Source organism: Alligator mississippiensis, chromosome 6 (genome assembly GCF_030867095.1).
Source record: "Alligator mississippiensis isolate rAllMis1 chromosome 6, rAllMis1, whole genome shotgun sequence".
Classification (NCBI taxonomy): domain Eukaryota; kingdom Metazoa; phylum Chordata; order Crocodylia; family Alligatoridae; genus Alligator; species Alligator mississippiensis.
In genome coordinates, this window is record NC_081829.1 from 33,444,269 (window position 1) to 33,465,013 (window position 20,745).

At 39.4% G+C, this 20,745-nt stretch overlaps 1 protein-coding gene across 15 annotated transcripts in view; it reads left to right on the forward strand.

Annotated features, from left to right (window-relative positions):
* Positions 1-20,745, forward strand: part of ZMIZ1 (zinc finger MIZ-type containing 1) — a 518,414-nt gene that overhangs the window by 455,326 nt on the left and 42,343 nt on the right. For all 15 annotated transcript variants that reach the window (XM_019497114.2, XM_019497113.2, XM_019497112.2 and 12 more), the window contains one exon: positions 17,851-17,965. In XM_019497114.2, the coding sequence (XP_019352659.1) occupies positions 17,851-17,965 (115 nt within the window). The remainder of the gene's footprint in view (positions 1-17,850; positions 17,966-20,745) is intronic.

The following is a 20,745-nucleotide window of genomic DNA, read 5'->3' on the forward strand; positions in this document are numbered from 1 at the left end:
GAAGTATAATTGATAGCTGTTTATATTACAGCTTGCATTTATTTAACTATTATAACATTGTATAGAAATTTGAATATCCATTTAAATTATTCTTGCCCAGATACTGTAGTAACACAATACACCTAGAACTTTGGGCTAAATTGTGTTCTGGTATGTCAGAGTTTAAAGAGCAGTTTGCATTTCACACCAGTATTTTTACTGTGTATATTTTTTGGTTCAAGTCAGTTTTTATTTTGATTTCCATATATTTCTAGTGCATTAATGGCTAAAAGTATAGAAACTTTCCTCTTTATTTTCACCATTTTTAATACCACTTTTCTACTCTAACTTATTATTGACATGTGTATGTGGCTGAACTGCTGTGTTTGAACTTGGCATATGAAATGATTTGGATATAAACAAACTTAATAATAATTTTAAAACCCCTCTAAAATAATATTGGAGTCCTGGGACCTGAGCTTTGGAGAAACAACTCTCCTCTTTACATGATCCAAGGTGAAATCAGCAGGAAATATGCATACTAACACTTATTAGGAACCAAAAATGTCTTGTTTATCAGCTGTCACTAGATAGGGGTGGCAGCCCCAACTTAAGCAAGTGGAAGGATGCTGTTAACTAATACATCATTACTTCCACAGGGAAGAAAAAGGAATGGTCCAGTAGTTAATGCTGTAGCATGGAACTCAGTAGACAGAGGTTCTGTTGCCTCTTCTGCTGAACAAAGCACTTATTAGAGCCAGATTTTAAAACGATATTTAGATGCCCAAGTCCCTTTGATTCTAAATCTGTCCATTTGTCTCAGTTCCCCATAACAGTACTCCCCAACTTTACAGTTTGTGAAGATAAAAACATATTGATGGTGCTTTGATACTACAGTAATAGGGCCACATAAGTACATAAGATGGAAAATTCAATCTTTAATTTTTCTTGGCTCTTCTCCAAGGAACCAGTCTATAGCATGAGAATGTATAGGTAACATTCTCAGTGAAATCTAGATTTACATTCTAATGCATGGGTATTGGTATACCGGACTGTCTTCTGCCAATAGATATGCTCCATTTATCTACTGAACAGTGGGAATGCTCAATTTCAAGCAGCCTCCATGTTTCTTACTCTCTCTTGGATTAATGCCTTGAAAGGGTTTTACTTTGGCTACCATTGTGAGATTTGTTCCAAGTCAGTCTTGTTAAATGCTGGGTTTTCTACTGGAAACAACACTTATGTGGCATATCTTCTTGTAGCGGAGCAATTTAATATGATGGCATGCAGCAGCCTGTTGAATATTTATAATACCTGCCCAGCCCTTAAGCACCAACACTTGAGAGTGTGCACTCATTTAAGCCATAATTTGAACCTTAATATGACCATTTAAAATTGTATCAGATGGCCGGTTAGAGTTAGATGTTTTCCAACTTGCAGTATCCTTTATTGGGACTGTTCATTTCTATGATTGTTCAACAGTGAACCTTTAAAACAGAAATTAAATGTGGGGTAAGCAATGATTGTGATTTTTATTCCCATTTTATAAAATAAGGGATGAATAGCAGCTATTAAATAATATTTCAAGGATATGAAGTGTAGCTGGATTGAAGAGTCAGTATTTGGATCCAAACTAGATTCTGGTTTGAATTTGAGATTGAATAATGTTAAAATCCATAAATTAGATTCAGTTGTGCCAAAATCTCTTGAGCCATTCAGTCTCAAGTTTTTGGCTGCATCTGAACTGGTATAATATATTACTAAGTTCTTTGTAGAAATAAATTAATGGAGTCAGGTGCTTTGTAGGGTTCAAAAAAGGGCTAGATGTTCATATGAACTATGAGGCCACCCACAGTTAGGTTGTAAAGGGAATATAATAAAGTTTCAAGCCAGTCACTGAATGGTCATTGGTCAAAAAGAAACTTCCTTGTTGGCAGATTATACCAATATATCCCTTATGGGTTGTGTTAATCCTTTGTGTGCTTTCTTAATGTGACCGAGGTGTATGCTTTATTATTATTACTATCTTTACCACCCCTAAAGTGCCTGAAAACCTGTGTTTCGACAAGGACACGATTCTCTTTGGTGTTCAAATGTAGAACAAAAAGACGGCCCACGCATTCTGCTATTATATACTGACCTATTGTCTGTAATGCTGCACAGGCCTCTCATATTTTTGCAACTAGAAAGTGGATTATTTCTGGTTTGAGTTCTAACACAAAAAAATACCATAGGAGCCTGGTTCTGAGGATTCATATCTGAAACATTGTAGGCACGTGACTTTTAAAAGATTGCAGGTTAAAGATTCACATTGGTTTATTTCTTGTGTAAAGCCCAGTAATTTTCAAAAAAATGTAAACTGGTTTGAGTAATAGTTGAAGTGAACAGACCAATAGGTTGTCGACAGTCATTTCTGCTCAAAGATACTTGTGGTGCAAAGGATGGGGAAAAAAACAGGGTGGAAGTTGTGCATATTAAAATGTCGTGTGTGTAGATTTTGACCACTGTAGCATGGGCTTCTGGTTGTATGACTCTGAGCATTATCAGCAGTCCCTTAATACAAGGATGAAAGTCTTCCAGGAAATAGGGAAGTCATTAATGAATCCATAGATGACTGAGGAGGCTAGTCTGAGATCCATATGTTCTACTGCAGACATAGCAAATAGTTTGGGGGACACAGGAGTAGATCTTAGTAGATTCTGAGCATATTTAACACTACAGCTCCTCTCTGTTTTGGGTTTGAACAAATATAAAATATACTTCCAAAGTTAGAAACAATGTGTGCTTAACTGTTTCCTATTTATTATTTTTCAGTAGCAAAGTCGCTAGGAATTTAGCATTAAAGTTGCATGCAATCTGAATTTAAAAAAAAAAACAATTATCCTCCTTTGTTTTTAGGATGCCATCTGATTAAACTGTAAGCTCTTTGAAAGAGGGACGGTATCATCTGTGCCTCATGAAAAAACACTGTTTTATATTTTGTTGTAGCCTGGTCTCCATTGCAGCTATGGATGCCAGACTCATGAATTCTTTTCCAGTCCCTCTCATCCATTCACATGGGTCAAATCCACACTGTTCGTTCAGAGAATGAGCATGTGACCTAGTCAGCACTTCAGTCCTACTCTAGTCCTGCCTAGAAGATTTAGATGAGTCTGAAGCATAATGTTTAGTCCTTGGGTTAGCCCTGTGTTGTACCAGGGTCAAACTGTATTCTCTGTGATTGGGCAAGTGGCATAAGCTCTCCGTATTTTAACCTTCCAGGTCTTGATACATACATGCTTACCACACAAGGTGGTTGTGTTCTAATTAATAATTATAAAGCACTTTCCTTGGTGCTGTATAAGTATAAAGTATTTTTTTATTACATTATCTTCATTTTCATTTTGATCAAAGCTAAACTTAGCACTTTTATTAAATGATCAACCTTGTTATCTGAGGATCAAATTGACTCCTGCTTTATAATGGCATAGCTCAAGCCAAAGTTAATGGGAGTTGCACCTTATTTCTTTCTGAGATGAGTTTGGCACCATACAACAGGAGGGCATACATTACAGCTTGCATAGCACATATTAATGTTTACAGTGTCAATGACAATGTCTAAAAACTCACAGCTGTTAGCTGTGGTCTCATATGTTATCATGAGTATTCCTTGGTTTCTTTTTATCTTCTCTTTTATTCCAGATTTTGGCCTTCTGAATTAATTAATTGGCAGCATTATTATAGCCAGTCTGCCTAGGGCAATCAACATTGATTAAAATAAAGGGATAAAGTTATTTTTAATACAAATGATTTGGTTCCAGAGGTTTAGATTAAATTAAACAGAAGATCAAATTAACCAGTAATTCAATTTGGCCTAGGTCCTTTATTTATTAATTATCATTATTATTTAATCTCCAGACAGTTGCTCCAAGTAGCACCTTGGTGCTCTTTAAAATTGTTTTAGGGTCAGTAGAATTGTTTTTGTTTTTGTTTGTTCCATATTAAAAGTAACTAATAACTGGTATATTTTAATGAAAGGTATTGGTGGAAGGAGTTCTTACTTCACCTAAATTTCCTGGATGCCTGAAAGAAATTGCAACTGGAGAGCTTGCCTCTTTGCTATCACTGGCTGTTTCAGCTAATGAGGACAGTTTGTACTTAAAATTGCTCAACTGGGAAAATAACTGACATGAAGCTCTAGAACAGAGTACAATAGTTGTATGTGGTATGATCCTCTGATTCAGAGAATAGGGGCCTTTGCACACTCATCTTTGAGCTTGAAACCTAGAGAGAAACCTCCACAAAAAGGTAGCATTGTTAATAGAAGACACCCACAGACTTTCAGTTAAATTAATGTTTTTGTTGATAAAATTGTGAAATATGTATAATTAGGAGTAGAACAGATGGTGAATGCTTAATTTAAGGGAATATGTCCATTAAAGCAACCTGTGCTGCTCCTGTTTCTGCAAGAGCAATGAGTTGTGGCTAGCTACAGACATTCAAAGAACCTGAGAGAGAAACAATCTAAGTTACGCCGTTTTCTGTTAAGTGGTATTGTTTAGATCTGTAGCGAGCAGCATACACATTTGCCTTTTGGTAGGGGTAGGAGAAGAAACAAATCTTAGAGTGGGTTCCACCATTTTTAAATCAGTCTGCGTGCACCGAATTTCTGGTCTGTTATGGGAATTGACCAGGTTCTGATCACTTACACTGGTAAAAGTGTAATGTCTGTACCTGGCCTGTATTTTCTACTCTCTCTCATAATTGGGGGAGGTGCTGGCATGCACCATCAGAAGGAAATAAATAAAGGAAAAGTTCAGAGTCCAGAATCTGCTAGGTTCTGCATCATAAATTCTTGAGCAAGTGATATGACATGAAAGCAGCATAGCAGTGGCAAGATTTTGTTTGCTTAACCCTGGGTTAAGAGTGACCTCTAATGCGTTAAAACTTCGTGAAGAAAATGTTGTATAATAGTTGCTTGAACAAGCCATCCCAATATGCTCTGTGCAATCTTGCCTTTGCTCTGCATCCTTTTCTCTTGACTACTATTAGCATCCTGGTTCAGCATATTGTATTAGCTGGAGATGGCAGAAGTTCTTGAATGCATATTGCAGCCAGAAGCAAAAACCAAATGACTGGTATTCTGATTCTTGAACTGAAATCTGAGAGACTTTTCACTCTTCTTGTTATTTACAGTCACTAGTATTTTGTGCATTTCTTTTGTTAATTAGGCATTTAAAAGATTAGTGGTTTATTTTGGACAAGATCATTTTGAGATCTGTCCTAGTGCCACTCAGCAGAACTGAGAGATTCCATTTCTGCAAACAGTAATTAGAAGAGTAATTCTTATATCTTCCTTTAAGTGCATATTCTTCAAGTTTGCTTAGTTTACAAGCTATTTGGGGCAAGAATGAGCTTTTATTTATTTTTTGTTTATGACAGCTAGCAATATGTATTAGAGATTTTTGTTCAGGACTCTTGATGCTACCATAACACAAATGCTAAATAATAAAATGCTACTATACCAAGTTATGCCTCAAATGTATGTATGGGTGCAAGTAAATAAGTACATATGTGTTTGTATGTGTTTATATAGACTAGTTCAGCATAGCCTAGTTTTCCTTTATTGTATAGGCCTAGTCTACAGTAGAATAAAAGATTGTTATTATTTTTTTAAATACAAGGTATTAACTGACTGTAGGAATCCTGCTGAAGATAAGGGTAAGTTTTATTTTTACACATGATAGCTGACTAAGGCAGAATCTGAGATCCTCCTTACATTTTCTCTATCTCCAGTAGAGTTTTACAAAGCAGGTAGAGAGACAGCTTTTATTCCAGTCTTTGAGACATGTCAAGTAGCCAGTCTGCACTCTCACAAAAAAAGTTTGCTTCTGAACTATAGCAAGATGCATACTCCTGGGCTTGGATAGCACCCTTATGGAATTGGAAAAAACTTTCTGTATATTCTAATTGTAATTGATAAATCTGTATTTTATTGTTTACTGTTTGTGAGCATCATATTAGTATCATACTTTTTACCTGAAAACTAATGTATAAAGCAAATAGGCTTGTGCTGAGCTTAGGTGCTTTTTGCCCTTTTTGAGTGGTAGGAAGGTCCACTCTGTAACTTTTCTTCAGTGAAGCCAGCTCATTTGTGCTGGCATTGGATTTAAAATCAGTCAGCTGTGGCAGTGTCCCTCGTTTTTACCCATTTTGACTGTCAGTATGATATCTGTGTGGTGACATGGATATGTATACTTTGTTTAGGCCCTAATGCAAGCAAAACTCGTTGAAAATGTTGGGAGTCTTTGCAGTGAATTTAGTAGCTTTGGATCAGGCCTGTGGAACATCAGAAACTAAGCTGACATTTTCCATGTAAGAGACAACTGCAGCTTCAAGTCCCAAGTATTAAATTTGGTGGGCTTTTTCCATTTAAAAAGGTATAGGGAAACTGCATATGTTTTACAACAATAGACATAATTGCCGGTTGTAAGCACATTATTAGCATTACACTGTACTTGGAGATCCAGAAAATGGCACAGACTTTAAAAGAAATTGGGTTTACAAGTCTGGTCTTATTTGTCAATGAAGTGCAAATAATCAACTAGTTGGCATAAGGACTGTAAAATAAATTTGGTTTGATTTTCTTTTGGTAATCTAATTATTGTTAATACTATGTAGTAAGAGTTTCTAACGTCATTTTTGTCCTGAAACCTTCCACTTAAAAATACCTGAAATGAATGAGCTTCGATGAAATGTGAACCTCCCCAATAAACCCTAGCTAATAAATTACCTCTTTAAAGAAGGAAATTACAAGAGGAATAAAATTCCTGAGATATGACTTTTGTCATTTTTTATTCCATAATATTGTCATACACTTGGGCTCTCAAGTTTCTCTAAATTTCATACTGGGTAGAAAAGGAAATAGTCACTACTAATTGTAGTGATGGAGAGCTTTCCTAGTGGTCCCCCTAAATTAAAGTGGGTAGGAATTCTAGCTAAAATAACTGACTGTTTCATTAGCAATAACAACAAAGACTCATTCAATAGACAGAGAACATCAACAACCTGTACAGATGTATCAGTGAAATTAATTAGGTACTGACAATGCCTTTAATGGGAATTGGTTATTTCTTCAAATAAAAAGGCTCTTCCAAGAGTGAAGAATAACACAATAGCCAGGGGAACTTTTTAAATTCCTTTGTCTCCCACCATGCTAAGTAAAGAATCTAGGTAAGGTATCATAATCTGTTTATGGTCTCATTTACCACTTACCATGTCAAGGGAGATATGATGTGATAGTTTGTTTGCCACTGTTGTTGTGTCAGCAACAACTTTGACAAGCAAAGTATTACAGACTTCTCTTAACATTTTTCAAACCTGCCCTTTCCGCACCATGAATTTCAGTCACACCAGACCAGGTAAGTCATTTTTGCACAGTGAAAGCTCCCTTGCCCACCCCCTTGCCTTCTCCCTGCCCCCTCCCACACCCCTACCACATTCACTGCCCCACTCCGAAACACATTACAGCCAGACCTAGTTAATCTGAACCTGTTTGTAGGTGTTATAAATACAATATACCTACAGTTACTGACCGTTATGGAAGCACTATGCTATGCCAGGCTATTAAGGAGTTAGTCTACAAATTGCATCTGAAACTAAAACAAATGAAAACCAGCCACACATTTTATTTAATTGCTGTGCTTCTCATTAAAAACTCAGTCCCTTTTGTATGACACAGGCCAGTTTTGTTGTCATTGACATTGGAATAAAAAAGAAAAAATCATTCATTGTCTCTGATCAAAAGGCACAAGCTACTCATGCAGTAATTTCCTTTGATTCAGACATGAACTATCCATCGATCAGCCTCCGAACTCGCTTCTAAATTTCAAACCCGAGCTAATCTCATTCTGACTTTAAAATTGAAAACAAATTAATCAGCCCCAGCACTGTCTTGCAGCAAGTTTCTTTCTTTCTTTCTTTTTTTTTTTTCAAGAAAGCAATTTTTCCGCTCTTTGGGAGCGTAAATTAGCTTCATCTATAATCTCGGAAGTGCAAGTCCATCAAACCTTCCTCATTACTGCCTGCTACACCTTCTCTGAGTCAGACTCTGCAGATCCTCCAGTACCCTTATTTCTGTGCAGGGAATTTTTTTCCCCCCTCTTGTCTCAGAGGCAAAAGCAGAAGTGGAATCTGCTCACGCTTTCAGCAGTTCCCTCCCTGGTTGTTGTAGCAGTCGCTGACCTCCAGGCACTATGAACAAACAGCAAAGCTGGGAACAAAAGGAGTCTTCTGGCTGCCATTATCTCACATTAACATAGCAGACGCGCTGCGGTGTGAACAATGCGAGTCTCATTCGCGGATAATCAGCGAGTACCCAGGCATTTGGATTACCAAGGCAACAGGCAATGGTAGAATACTGGGTGGGTGTGTTTTTTATTGTAAAGGAGCAATCGGATATGGAATCCCAGGTATATTGATAAACCAGAGCAAAATAAATGCCTTGCAACAGGGGGGTGGAAACTGAGGAATTGTTTTGCATTCTAAAACACATGAGACAAATAAGACATGGATGAAGCAGGTCTGTGTATGCTGTGAAACGCAATAAAGATTAAACTGCATCTGTCAAGCTGAAAATGATCATAAGATATTTTCAGCATTTTATAAAAGGTAACAGGTGGCATGTTAATAACAGGGCCATTAGTGGTGGATTTTTGTAACTGTAATCTGGGACTGTAATAATGCCTTGTATGGTCGACTTATGTAACAAAAGAACTGGATGTGATGCTTTAATCTTTTTTTCTTTAATCGGAATGGATGCTGTAGTCCCATCATGTCATATGGTGATAACCCCATCCAGCCTCTTCTGATGCAGGAGTGTGTTTCAGTAACTATTGTGTTTCTTACCTGCAGAGCTGTTGTCATTTTTTTCTCCACAGACAGAAATAAGTTGCATATATTTGTGTGTGTTTGCATGCACATGTGTGTATGGACACGTGTGAAATACATAACAGGACTAGATATGTATGTCATGTTCAGGTTCAGGAACCTCTTTATTTCCTTTTAAGGGCAGTATTTGGCTTGATTTGTGTTCTGGTAGAAAGGGTCAGATTCTGACTCCCTAACTCACATTGAGTAGCACCTTACTCTGCAAGTATTCCTGTTGAATTCAATGGGACTGCTTGTAGGATAAGATGAAACTAAGCAGTACTAAGTGTATTGCAATTTGATCCATAGCAAACCAGACATGAAAAAGAAGGCAGTTTCCCCAACTAGTGAGATACTTAGGCCATATATAGGCCTCACAGGCCTATATGGCACAACATTAAGAATAAAAGTTCAAGTGTCATAGCATTCAGAGGAGAACTCTATCCTGTCCTGAACTTCAGGCCTAAATTTGCAATGTTACACATCTATCAAATTCCACACCAGAAGTGGCTGCATTTCAGTAGTGTGCATAGTGTGTTTGCACATGCATACACACACACAAACACCCAACAATATAGACATTTTGGACATAGTATAAATGGGTAACACAAGTTTGCAGTATTAATAGTCATGTGCCAAATTGCAGAGCCATGTGACTAACTGCATGCATCATGTACCTTCTGCCCGCCTCGCCTGCCCTCTGCACACTAGTTAGTCTTCTGGGAACTGACACGCCGTACCTCAGCGGAACTGCAAACAGCTTTCCTTTTTTTCAAATAACCTGCCAGGGTTCCTTCTTTTTCAGTCAAGTGTAGAATTCCTAACCCCCTTCAGAATTTTCCTCCAGCACATGCAGCATTCAGCCTCAAAACAGTGGGGTTTAAAGTAGAATTAGAGCTTTTCAAAGGGAGACAGACATAACCTATACAACTAGCTGGGATATTTGGTAGGTGACAAATTTTAAACCCAAGACAATTTTATGTATAGAAAATCTCTTGGGGATATTTTTTGGAATTTCAATGTTTATGTATATATAATATTGCCATGTTCTTTAACACCTGCATATTAAGAGTCATAAATTTAAGAAACTCTGATGGGGGGAGATAGTAAAAAGTCTAAGGAAAAGTTCTAAAATCATGTAAAACACTTTTTGAAATGTAGCTGGTACATGATAGAATACCAGTGGTGTGCTCCAAGGTAAAATATTTAAGGGAGCTGTATCATCACTTGAGTATGTATTTGTATAGCATATAGTACAGGGGTCAAGTTTCATGTGTTAGACCCTTAGTCAGTATCATAATAGAACATATTACAGATATACATAGGTTATTATTGTCTGTTTTGATAACTCCTCAAATTTCCCTGTTGTTTGGAATCACGCAGGCTATATCCCAACTACTTGGTAATAGATAGATAGATAGATAGAAAGTAAGTAAGTAAGTAAGTAAGTACAATGAATGAGGTCCTTGCATCCATTCCTCTCTCCAATATTGGTAGTAGTGTTAGAGTGTGCTGTAGCTGTCCAGGAGACAACACAGGGCATTTCTACAGTGTTGCTATTCTGCTGTATGCTGTGGTACCCACCTCATACGCATCCAGTGTTTTCCGAATTCTGGATGTGGTAAGTGGGACAGAAGGACACTTTACTACATTCACTGTGTATTTTCAAATGGAGCAATGCTCAAAGTTCAGAATGTGTGCACCTGTATCTGAATATCTTCTATTTGTAAACATGTGGTATTTAAAGTCAGTATTAGAGTCCACATAAAATGTGGCATAAAAGGTTATGCAATAACTTGGTTACATATTACTATGATAAAATATTTTAATATCATTTGGATGCTATTTTTAAAAAATATCCATAGTTTCAAGGGTTTTTAATTGAAGTTTTCTGTATTTATATAGACACAAAAGGAACAGGGAAAAAACAATGTAGCTAAAGCCCACTCCCTACCATGAACACACAAAAAATTAAAAGAAATATTGGAATTCAGTACATGCATTGAAGAACACACAATAATATTATCTTTCTGCTATAAGAAAATACTAACTACATTCTTAACAAGTTTAAAATGGTGACCTGACCAGGAGGGCTCACTAACTGCCAGGCAGGTCACTACTTAACAAATATCTCAGTTACGGTCACTCGCACACAGAGCTTACATAAAGCCAAGCTGAAAAGAAAACTCATAGTTTGCTTAGACATTATATAATATGAAATGTTATTCTTTGTTATTATTATTTACTATAATTTGTTTAATTTGTATTAGTTTGTATTGCAAAAGCAGAATCATAAGGTCTCAACCAAGGTCGGTTGAGGCTCTGATGTGGTAGACAGTTCCTATCTCAAGAAGCTTAATAAGGTAAAAGAGAAATGTGCCTGGGATCAAACAATAAGTTTGGAGTAGATCCAGAACTAGAACCCAAATCTCTTGATCTCTCCAGCATCTGATCATGCATCTTGCGCTACCTTTTACTGATGCATTTTTTGTGTAAAAAAAAAAAAAAAAAGAAGAAGAAGAGAGAAACCAAGAGATTTTGCTTTGTTGGGTTGTGCTCAGCTTTGAGAACTGGAATTTTACTCCCTTTAATTGACAAGGGCATGGTAAAAATGACAGTGAATGCCTCAATAGCAGTTGTCTGTGTGCATCAGTGTCAGTCCAAGGAGCACTGGTGAAGTTGGTAGATTTAAAGGACTCTTTTTTTTTTTTTTAATCTATTGGCAGACTTGTAGATAGTGCAGGTAGGCTAAGTAGAATACCTGCTGGTATCAGTCCAGAACTGGTATTAGTCTTATTGTGGACCCCAGCTAGAGGCAAAGGCATGACTCACTTCCTTCCTCCAATCCTGCATGTTGGATGACTTATACTAACTTAGTCTTAACAGTTGCTTTGGCTGCTCATTTCTCAAATCAGCTCAGCCTACATGTAAGAGAAAACAAGTATTGCTCCAGAACTTTAGAGCATAGCTGGACTAAACCGTGACTAGCCTTAATTTTGAGATAGAATGATATAAAGTTCAATCCTGGAAACTTAATGCCTAGTGCAAAAAAGCATGTGTAAGTTGCATGTCCTCTACCTTTTGTTGCTTTGTGATGACCTCCCAGAACAACAAAAAACAAAACAAAACGGGTAACAAGAGAAGTATGCCCACCACAACTTGTGTATGGTTAGGAAGCCTTGAAAAGGCTAGTAAAACTGACCTGTTTCCTTCCCCATTCTTATGTTTTCCATGAGATTTCTATTGAATCTGTTTAGTGGCATCTATTTTAATAAAAAAACTGATGGGTTTTATTATTATGAAAAGCACTTTGTAAACAATTTAGGGATTTAAAGTAATTATTTAAACATACAACCTAAAATTGAAGTGTAAAGGTTGGTTGTTTCTCCCATTTATACCTACATCCATGAGATGTAACTGCATCAAAGCTCTACAGGTATGTGCCTTTTACAAAGTAACATGAATCGCTTTTTTTCAGTAATCGGAGATGTAACAACAGTGTCAGATATACTCACATTATATTAACATGTGAACCGACAGATAGTATTTTCAATTTTGTAAGCCTTTTTAAAAAGGCGTGTCCAAATAACTGCCATAAATCATGTGTGAATCATTGCAAATCACTAGTTTCAGTGTACTCATTTTCATGAAGCAACTTTTAATAGCAAATTTAGCTAATAATCCATGGCTGATATGAAATCTGTGACCAACTCAAATAAATGGGGAAGGTTGTTGTGTTTTAGGTAGTGCCACTAAAGAAGCTCTCTAGATGTAATATATTACTTTCCTATTAGTGTTTGCTGACCAGTGACTTCAAAGCATACAAGCAACTGAAAACTCTTTCTCCTTGCATTGTGATTGCTGCATCACTATATTACACTTTAAGGGTAAGTCAGAAAGCCAGAGGCTGAATTGATTCAATCTTTGCAGGTTAGTCTAAGCTGCATAGATTGAACTAAAAAGCAAGGCAGCAGACATTCACTTTCAATTCTGGAAATACAGCCACATGCCTGCAGTGGCTCAGGCCAGAAGCTGGGGGCGGGGCCAGGGAGCTCTAGAGCACGCCTCCCTGCCACTGTCAAAAGGGAGAGAGGAAAGAAGCCCTCCAAGGCTTTCTTCCCCTCCTTGCTTGAGCGGAGGGGGTGTGGTGAGGCCCCAGCCTGGGGCTGGTATGCTGAGGCCAGGGGAAGGGGGTTTTAATCCCTACTCCCTGGCCCAGTGGGACAACAGCCCCAATCTGCCTGGGGGGGCAGCCCCTGCCAGGGTTTTGCCCCCAGGTGGGCTGTGGTGGGGAGGCCCTCCCTGGCTACACAAAACTGTAGCCCGGGCAGGGGGGCAGCCTCTGCCAGACCCCCACCTCCTGCTTGAGTGGAGAGTGGGGGGCATGGCCATACCCAAGGGCTCACAGGCTGAGGCAGGGAGGGAGGGGGGTCCAGAACAAGGGATAAGGGTTTAAACTCCCCCTTCCCCTCCCCCTAGCCTGCATGGGAACCCAGCTGAAGTCTGCCTTGCAGGGGTGAAGTAGCCGCTGCCTGGCTTTTCCCCGACTCCCTGCTTGAGCGGATGCCCTCTGGCTACATGCCCCACCCCTCCGCTCGAGCAGGGAGCAGGAGAAAAGCCAGGCAGGGAGGCTGTTTCACCCCCAGGCAGGGAGCAGAGGGGCAGGGTCAGCCCTGCTGTCTGGAGCAGACAGCACAGCACAGCCCAGCCCAGCCCAGAGCTGCAAAGCAGGTTGGGATGCTGAGGGACTGTGAGTTAACTTGAACCAGGAAACAGTCTGGTACAGGAGTTCTATAAACTGGTTTGACTTAAATTAGTTAAATCTGATACTATATTCAGCCAGGTTTATCTTAAACCCATTTCAGCCACTTTGTAAGTCATTTAAGTGCACTGAACTTCTGTTCTGTTACAGGTTTAAACCAGTTTCTGATCACTTAAACCTGTTTGTGTGCAACTTCTGTCCCTATCCTGAGGGTTATTTTCCCTCTTCCTTTTTCTTTTTTATTCCATGGCTTCCTCTGCTGCTTAGCCTCAGTGATGACCACTTGCATGTCTGGGTTCATTAACAGTTATAAATTTAGTTGATACATTTTTAGTTGGACTCCAGCTGAGCCCAAACTAACTCAGTGCCCTCCAGGGTGTAATTAGGAGACTTAATTACCCTTCTACTGATGAACAGAAATGATGTTGTGGGTGGCATTTCTTTTTGACTGAGGAGGTGGAAGATTCTTTCCCTATAGGCTGCCATTTTCAAGTTTAAAGAACGAGAGTGGAAGAAATCACAACTGTAGGTAGCAATGGAAAAAATGTTATTGTACTCTTTCAAGCAAGAATCAGATTTCTCACATTAGAGATTGGTTTGAAAATTCTACATTTGGTATTTACCTAGATCTTCTTTGGAGGTTTCCAAGGGATATGAGCAGGTATTGAAAGGGTGAAAATGGAGGTTAGTTTATTCTTTAGCGAGGAGTCTTATGTTACAGCGTATCTCAGTGCTTCTTACAGCTCAAACTAGAGAGGAACTCATACAAATGGTTGTATCTGGAAAACTGCAGGTGTTATATCTAATAGGTACAGGCCATAAGTAACCTTGTGTGCTTAATTCATAATTGGCTAGAATTTGAGTGTTCTGTAAAATGTTTGAATTTCTGAACTGAAGTGCAAATCAGTAGCATCCCCAGTGAGGTCAGTGAAGTTAAATTGATGTAAAACCAGAGTGAGATCAGAATCCAGTTGAGTGGATCTAAATTAAAATTTGAAACTGATGTTAGGTATATCTGCTATTTCAGTATCTCCATAACTCAAGCTTATAGTTTGCTGAGGTTCAATGTTGTGATGCTGTTTAAGAGAGAGGCAACATGGTTGAGAGAGATAAGAGATTTTCCAAGTTCTGAGTCCTGTTGTTGTTGGTTAACTTATGTTTGATGGGCATAAAATTGTATTTTGCACAAATCTGGCACCATTTGTACTTTGTAGGCTTTTATATGCTGAGGTTTGATTTCTCTGCCTGAGGCTGTCATCTGTCAAGTATGTGGCTTCTTATGATGTTTCTTATTTTTATTGTTATGCAAAACATTAAAACATTACATAGATGAGATGTGAGGGTATATATGCAGTAAAAGTGCTTTCAATTGGTGTGTGTTCTGATCCTTTTCCTACAGTATATACTTCCTAACAATTTCAAGGTATTTTCCTTGTCCATGAGATTCTACTTTCTGACCCTAGCAAATTACTGTATTGTTTCAGTTTTCTTCTCTAGTCATTAGAGTTACTTCTGCTGATTTGCCATCCCCTTGCTCTGTGACTCTGGCAGTACTTGGTACTCAGAACATCAGAAGGAGAGTTCTGTTCTCCACCAGCATTAGGAACAGTAGCGAGAGATTCAAAAGCAAAGGGAAAGTAAACAAGGAAGTGGGAGTCCTTGAAAAGAGAATGAAGTAAGGAGAAAAACCAAAAAAGGGAAAGCTGTTCCATAGGGAAAAGGATACAAGTATACACAAGGAAGAATGAGCACCTAATGTGGTGAGGTGTAAAGTGGGAGGATGTGTCCTAGAAAGATTCTGGTAGGAACTCAGGCCATTTCACCTCGCATCTACAGATCTGAAAACTTAGTGTGCCACCAGGACTCCATGTGGAACACAGCTAGTAGGGCTATCAGAGCAAAAGAGACATCCGTAGGTTTGGGTAAGCCAGGGCTGTTCAGCTTCTAAGCAGTTGGGGACTGTGTGTGTCCTGTCCCCCCTTCCCTCCCCTCTTTCCTCACCCTGAGACAAAGGAAGGATGGTCCAGTGGTAAGAGTAAAAGCATGGATTTGGGGAAATCTGGGTCCAGTTCCGTGTTCCACCATAGACTCCATGTGTGCCCTTGGGTGAGTCACTTGCAGCTGGATCCTATTTCATTCTTAAGAGCCCTAATGGCACTTATCCAAAATGTAGTTGCTATTTTTGGCAGTTTGTGATTCTGTTCCACACGCAGCACGGATGTCCAAGCTCCATACAGCTCCCAAGTTTGCCCAGTAGGCTGCCCAGGACAAGTGTAAGTCCTGAAATTGGAGCCAGGCAAAAACATCATGACTAACATTTTATCTGTCAGAGGAGGATTGATCCTCCGCCTGCTTCCCAGCACAATGCTCTTAACCACCAGGACACAGACTTGGTATTATCTGGTCTCCTTTCCACCCTCCTCTTGGAGTTGATTCCCTAGGTGATCGGTGGGGTGGGCATAGAACCTAGGCTTTCTACGTAAATGCCCTAACCACTAGGCTGTTTGGCTGGAACATGGGGGGACTTCCTGCTTCTAAGTCAAACACCATTTAATAATGGGTTTTTCTTGGCTACAGTTTCAGGGGTTTTCTCACAGAGCTTTGTACCTGCCTGGTCAGAGTGCAGCCTACTGAACTTGCTAAGTATCCTGCCTTCTAAGATAAAGACTGTCCAGCCCTCAAATACTGTGGGCCAGACTATTTCCTTAGACAAAAAAGTTTTTGCAGAATCACAGTTACAGTTTATAGTGCAGTCAAAGACTAGATCCTTGGCCTAAAGCAGGACTGTTAAGTCTCTGAGTGGGTGGGATCCCATGCATCCCTAACCCACCACTGCACAATGCTGGCACACCACTGCTGTACTACATGAGTGGCTTCTTTCCCCACTGCACTGCCCAGATCCCTGAGCCCCCTCTGGGCTGTCTTAGTTCCACAGACCACACCATGTTGTTCCCAGGGGCAGGAAGCATAATCAGAGAAAAGAAGAGGACCCTGGGGACTGCAGCAGCAGTGTGGGGAGTGATGCCCTGGCTTGAAGCCTGGGAGTTGGAGGTTAACCCCTTGGGAGCTGGATAGAACCCAGGGACTACTGGTTGGACAGCCGTAGCCTAAAGGATCTTTTTTAAAAGGACCTGTCTAAAATCTGTTTGGTCAGCATCTGTTTAAAATCAAACCTCAAGGCATATATATTCATTAAACATTTGATACACAATTGAGGAAAACATCATACATGTATAAAATTAACTTGAGAAAAATAATACTTGAACCAATTAATTGCAAATAGAATCTTTTGCACATACATTGCATTTATCTTTACTCGCCATTAAAGGTTTTGACATATTGGATAAATTATATTGCATAATCCTTTAGTTTGAAATATATAAATATTCTCTATCTGTACTGTATTCAGCAGGGCTTTTTGTTGGCAAAGAGCTGTAAGTCTTCTCCAGAAACAGCACAGAAACTCTTTGCTTGTGTCTGTGACCATAGCTTATGGAAAAAGCCAATTCTTTCCATCACATAGTTATCTGAGCAGACGTATTTTTACTTCAGCAGTTGATTTTCTAGAACACCGATTAGCTAATACTGGTTTTGGCATCCAGCAGCATCCAGCCATCATGCAGTAGGACGCCAGCTGAATTCTAATTTACTTTTTTAAAATGATTCTGCAACTACTATTCTTTTAAAGGCTCTTCTGGCCATGCTGGGACCTAGTGCAGACATCGTAGCTGCAGTCTAGTCTAACAAGCTAATTGAATTGCGACGAGACAGCTGAAGAAATGATTGTTGAAGAGCTTGAGATGGATGACTTCTTGTGTCACAAAACAAACACATCGAGGCAGCTTGCTTAGTGTCCTTGTTGAAAACTATGTCCACAAGTTTGTTATTACCTCTTTGGGTGGCAGTTTTAGAAGTGACATTTCTGTGTTTGAATATATTCCCTCCAGCATGAGGTGGGTTTTGTCTATCATGAACAAACTTATTCCCCAGCTCCTTTCATACAGTAGCAATCACTCTGTTACAAACCAAAGCCTACTTCATAAGCCTTTTAGACTCCTTACAAGGGGAGTGAGTCCAAGAGGAGCTCAGGTTATTCCATCTACTTTAGGGATTAAAATATCAATCTTTTCTGGCCCACCCCACCTCCTAGCATTCATTAAAACAGTTATAAAATATGACTCTCGTGTATTTGCTTTTTACAGTGATGGGTCTTTCCCTTATGACTCTGTTCCCTGGCAGCAAAACACCAATCAGCCACCAGGTTCTTTATCAGTGGTCACTACAGTATGGGGTGTGACTAATACCTCCCAAAGCCAGGTAAGCATCGCTTTATGCTCCCAGCCCTCAGTTAACCATTTTGATAAATTTCATTTTGGATTAAATCAAAATTTATCACTATAATAAAAAATCTTTAGAAATAATAATAGGGGAAAGCAGGGGTATGTGTGGAAGAGCTTCACTGATCATACAATTTATCTTTTTCCACTTGTTTTTTTTTCTTGGAGGAAACGGAAAGGGCAGCATTTTAGAGTTTCACTCAATTGAATTCTAACACATATAACTGTATGGATGATGGTATTAGGGTAGAGAAAAGCACAGTGTACACAGTGAAAAATGCTATTTCTGATCATCCCAAACTGTCTGTGAATTTAGACTGGAGTCACCAAAGCATTTCAGTGGAAAACAACTGTAATAGCATAAAGTTGGGAGTCATGGTCCTACTTTTGCCCAGTAGCCAAATGGTGAGGCTCCTCATGTGGGCAGTGGGAGACCAAATTCACTTTCTGCTTAATTCAGAGTAGGGATTTAAACCTGTCTTTGAGCAAAGTGCTCAAATCACAAAGTGAAACCAAGAATTTTGTAGTGGGTGTTCTTCAAGTTTGTCCCATGGGTGCTGTTTATTACTGTGAAAAAATGCATAAATATGCACTGCAGCAGAGACAGTAGCAAAGGTCTTTTCCATTCCAAGTGAACACCATAGCCACTAGGCTACAGTCATTCTCTCTCATCTACTGAACACTTAATGAGCCCTACAAAATGGAACAATTAAACATGAGAGAATGAGAGCTATTTTTCCCAGAATACCTTATGGCATGGTGGTTAGAGCCATCTTCTGGGAGATGTGGGTTCAAATCCCTTTAGACAGAGAAGGAAATTGAATCAGTGTCTTTAACTTCCTAAGTGAAGTGCCCTAACCACCTACTGGGCAGAAAGGGACACCATTACTTTCTCCTCTTCTGAAGGGTACCTATGCTTGGCCATCATTTTCACTTTTTAAAAAATGACTAAAATGGAAACAAAATATTTTGTTTTGAGTCAAACAAAATGCTAAGTTAGAACTAGAATTTCAGTTTAAAATAATATGTAATTTTTGATCAAATCAAAATTTTTGCTTCTGAGCTTTTTGGTTTGGCCTTGAAATGATAAAACACTTTTTAAATCCTTAAAATTATCTTGGTGCAATGTTCTGAAATACCGAGATGGGAACAGATATGTAAGATCTAAACAGTTAGACCTAGAGTAGAGATAGCCAGAAAATGAAAATTCTTTCCCATCTTCCCTTAAAAAATGTGTCCTGATTTTTTTTTTTAATCCCAAATTGGAATGGAAATTGAAATGCAAAATTTGAGAAGGAGATAGTTTTCCTCAAAAGCTGTGTTTCTGGGGAAGCAGATGAAATTTTTCAGCTAGCTTTCTGCCTGCCTGGAAGGCTCCCCATCAATTCCATTTTCTTCCTGCAGGCAGCAAGTCAAATTGACAAGGATCTTCCAGCAAGCTGCCAGAGGCTGAGTGCCCAGGCTCTGTACCTCTTCACATTCCCATACCAGTTTAGATGCTGGAGTGCAAGGGACATGGAGAGCCTTGGCACTCTGCCTCTCTGCTCCCCCCCAGCGCAGCTGTGGACCTCTGACTGCCTGACTAGAAGATTTTTTCAATAGGTAAAAGTGGAACATTACAGTTCTGTGGCACCAATAGCCAGAAGAAGCCAGTAGACCATCTGTTCTGACTTCCACAGGCCAGTAAATATCACCCAGTTGCCCCTACACTGAACTCAGTAACTTGGTTTAGAGTAAAGCATTTCAATCCTCAGAAAACTGTACCAGTGTGTATCACAGGCAGATTACGAGGGAGACTGAAATGCCATAGATGCCCATGACTGCTGTAGTGGCAGGGAGCTGATAATGTCAGATGTGCCCAGACTGTCCTGATTATCCATGCTGCAAAGAGAAGCAAATAAACTCTACAGTTGCTCCGAATCTGAGCCAGGAGTTCCTGACACCAAATCTGAATATCATTTTTGCATTGAGCACTGTTTAACTCCATCCGGTATCTTATTTTCAGCAATGGACAATGCCTGATTCTTCAGAAAAAGGGACAAAAAATAGTGCATCAGGGTAGTGCATCAGGGAAAAGTCCTGCAAGGTGACTGGTTGAGGTTTTCATTAGTCATTCTATTAATGTGATGTATGAGCATGTTAAGGGTAATATTGAGCTTCATGTATGAGGACCCATGAACGAAAGAAATGAACAAGGAGACTCCTAGATTCATAGCCTTCAAAGGCAGATGAGTTAGTCGTAACCATCCAGTAGACCCCTGATGGCATAATTTCTTCCAGAATGGATGAGCCAAACAGCCAGGCAGCCTTCCTTTCAATTTCCAATGAGAAATTCCAGATTTTGATTTTGAAAAAGGTCATTTTCCATTGAAAAGCGGACACATTCCAGTGGCAAATTCTCAGGTTGCTCTAGACTGGAAGAGCCGCGTCTGCATCCAGCTCTTGTTGAAGTCAATACAAAGAGTCTATTAACGTCAAAGAGATTTACATCTAGGACAGCTCTATGGTCATGTCTACATAGACAGCACTGTGGACTCTGCTGAGAAGTAATCAAGTAGTTAGCAGTGCTGTGCAAAGGAATAGCTGGGTGCTAGAGCACCCTGGGACGCAGCCACACATGGGGCAGCATCAGTGGCTACACTCCCGGCAGTGGGCCGGTGGCTATGTCAACAGAAAAACTACTGCTATTTTTGTGTCCCCCTCTATTCCCTCCCCACAAAGTCAGTGCCTGGAGCTGGTGCCCTGGTTGCCACCCCTTCC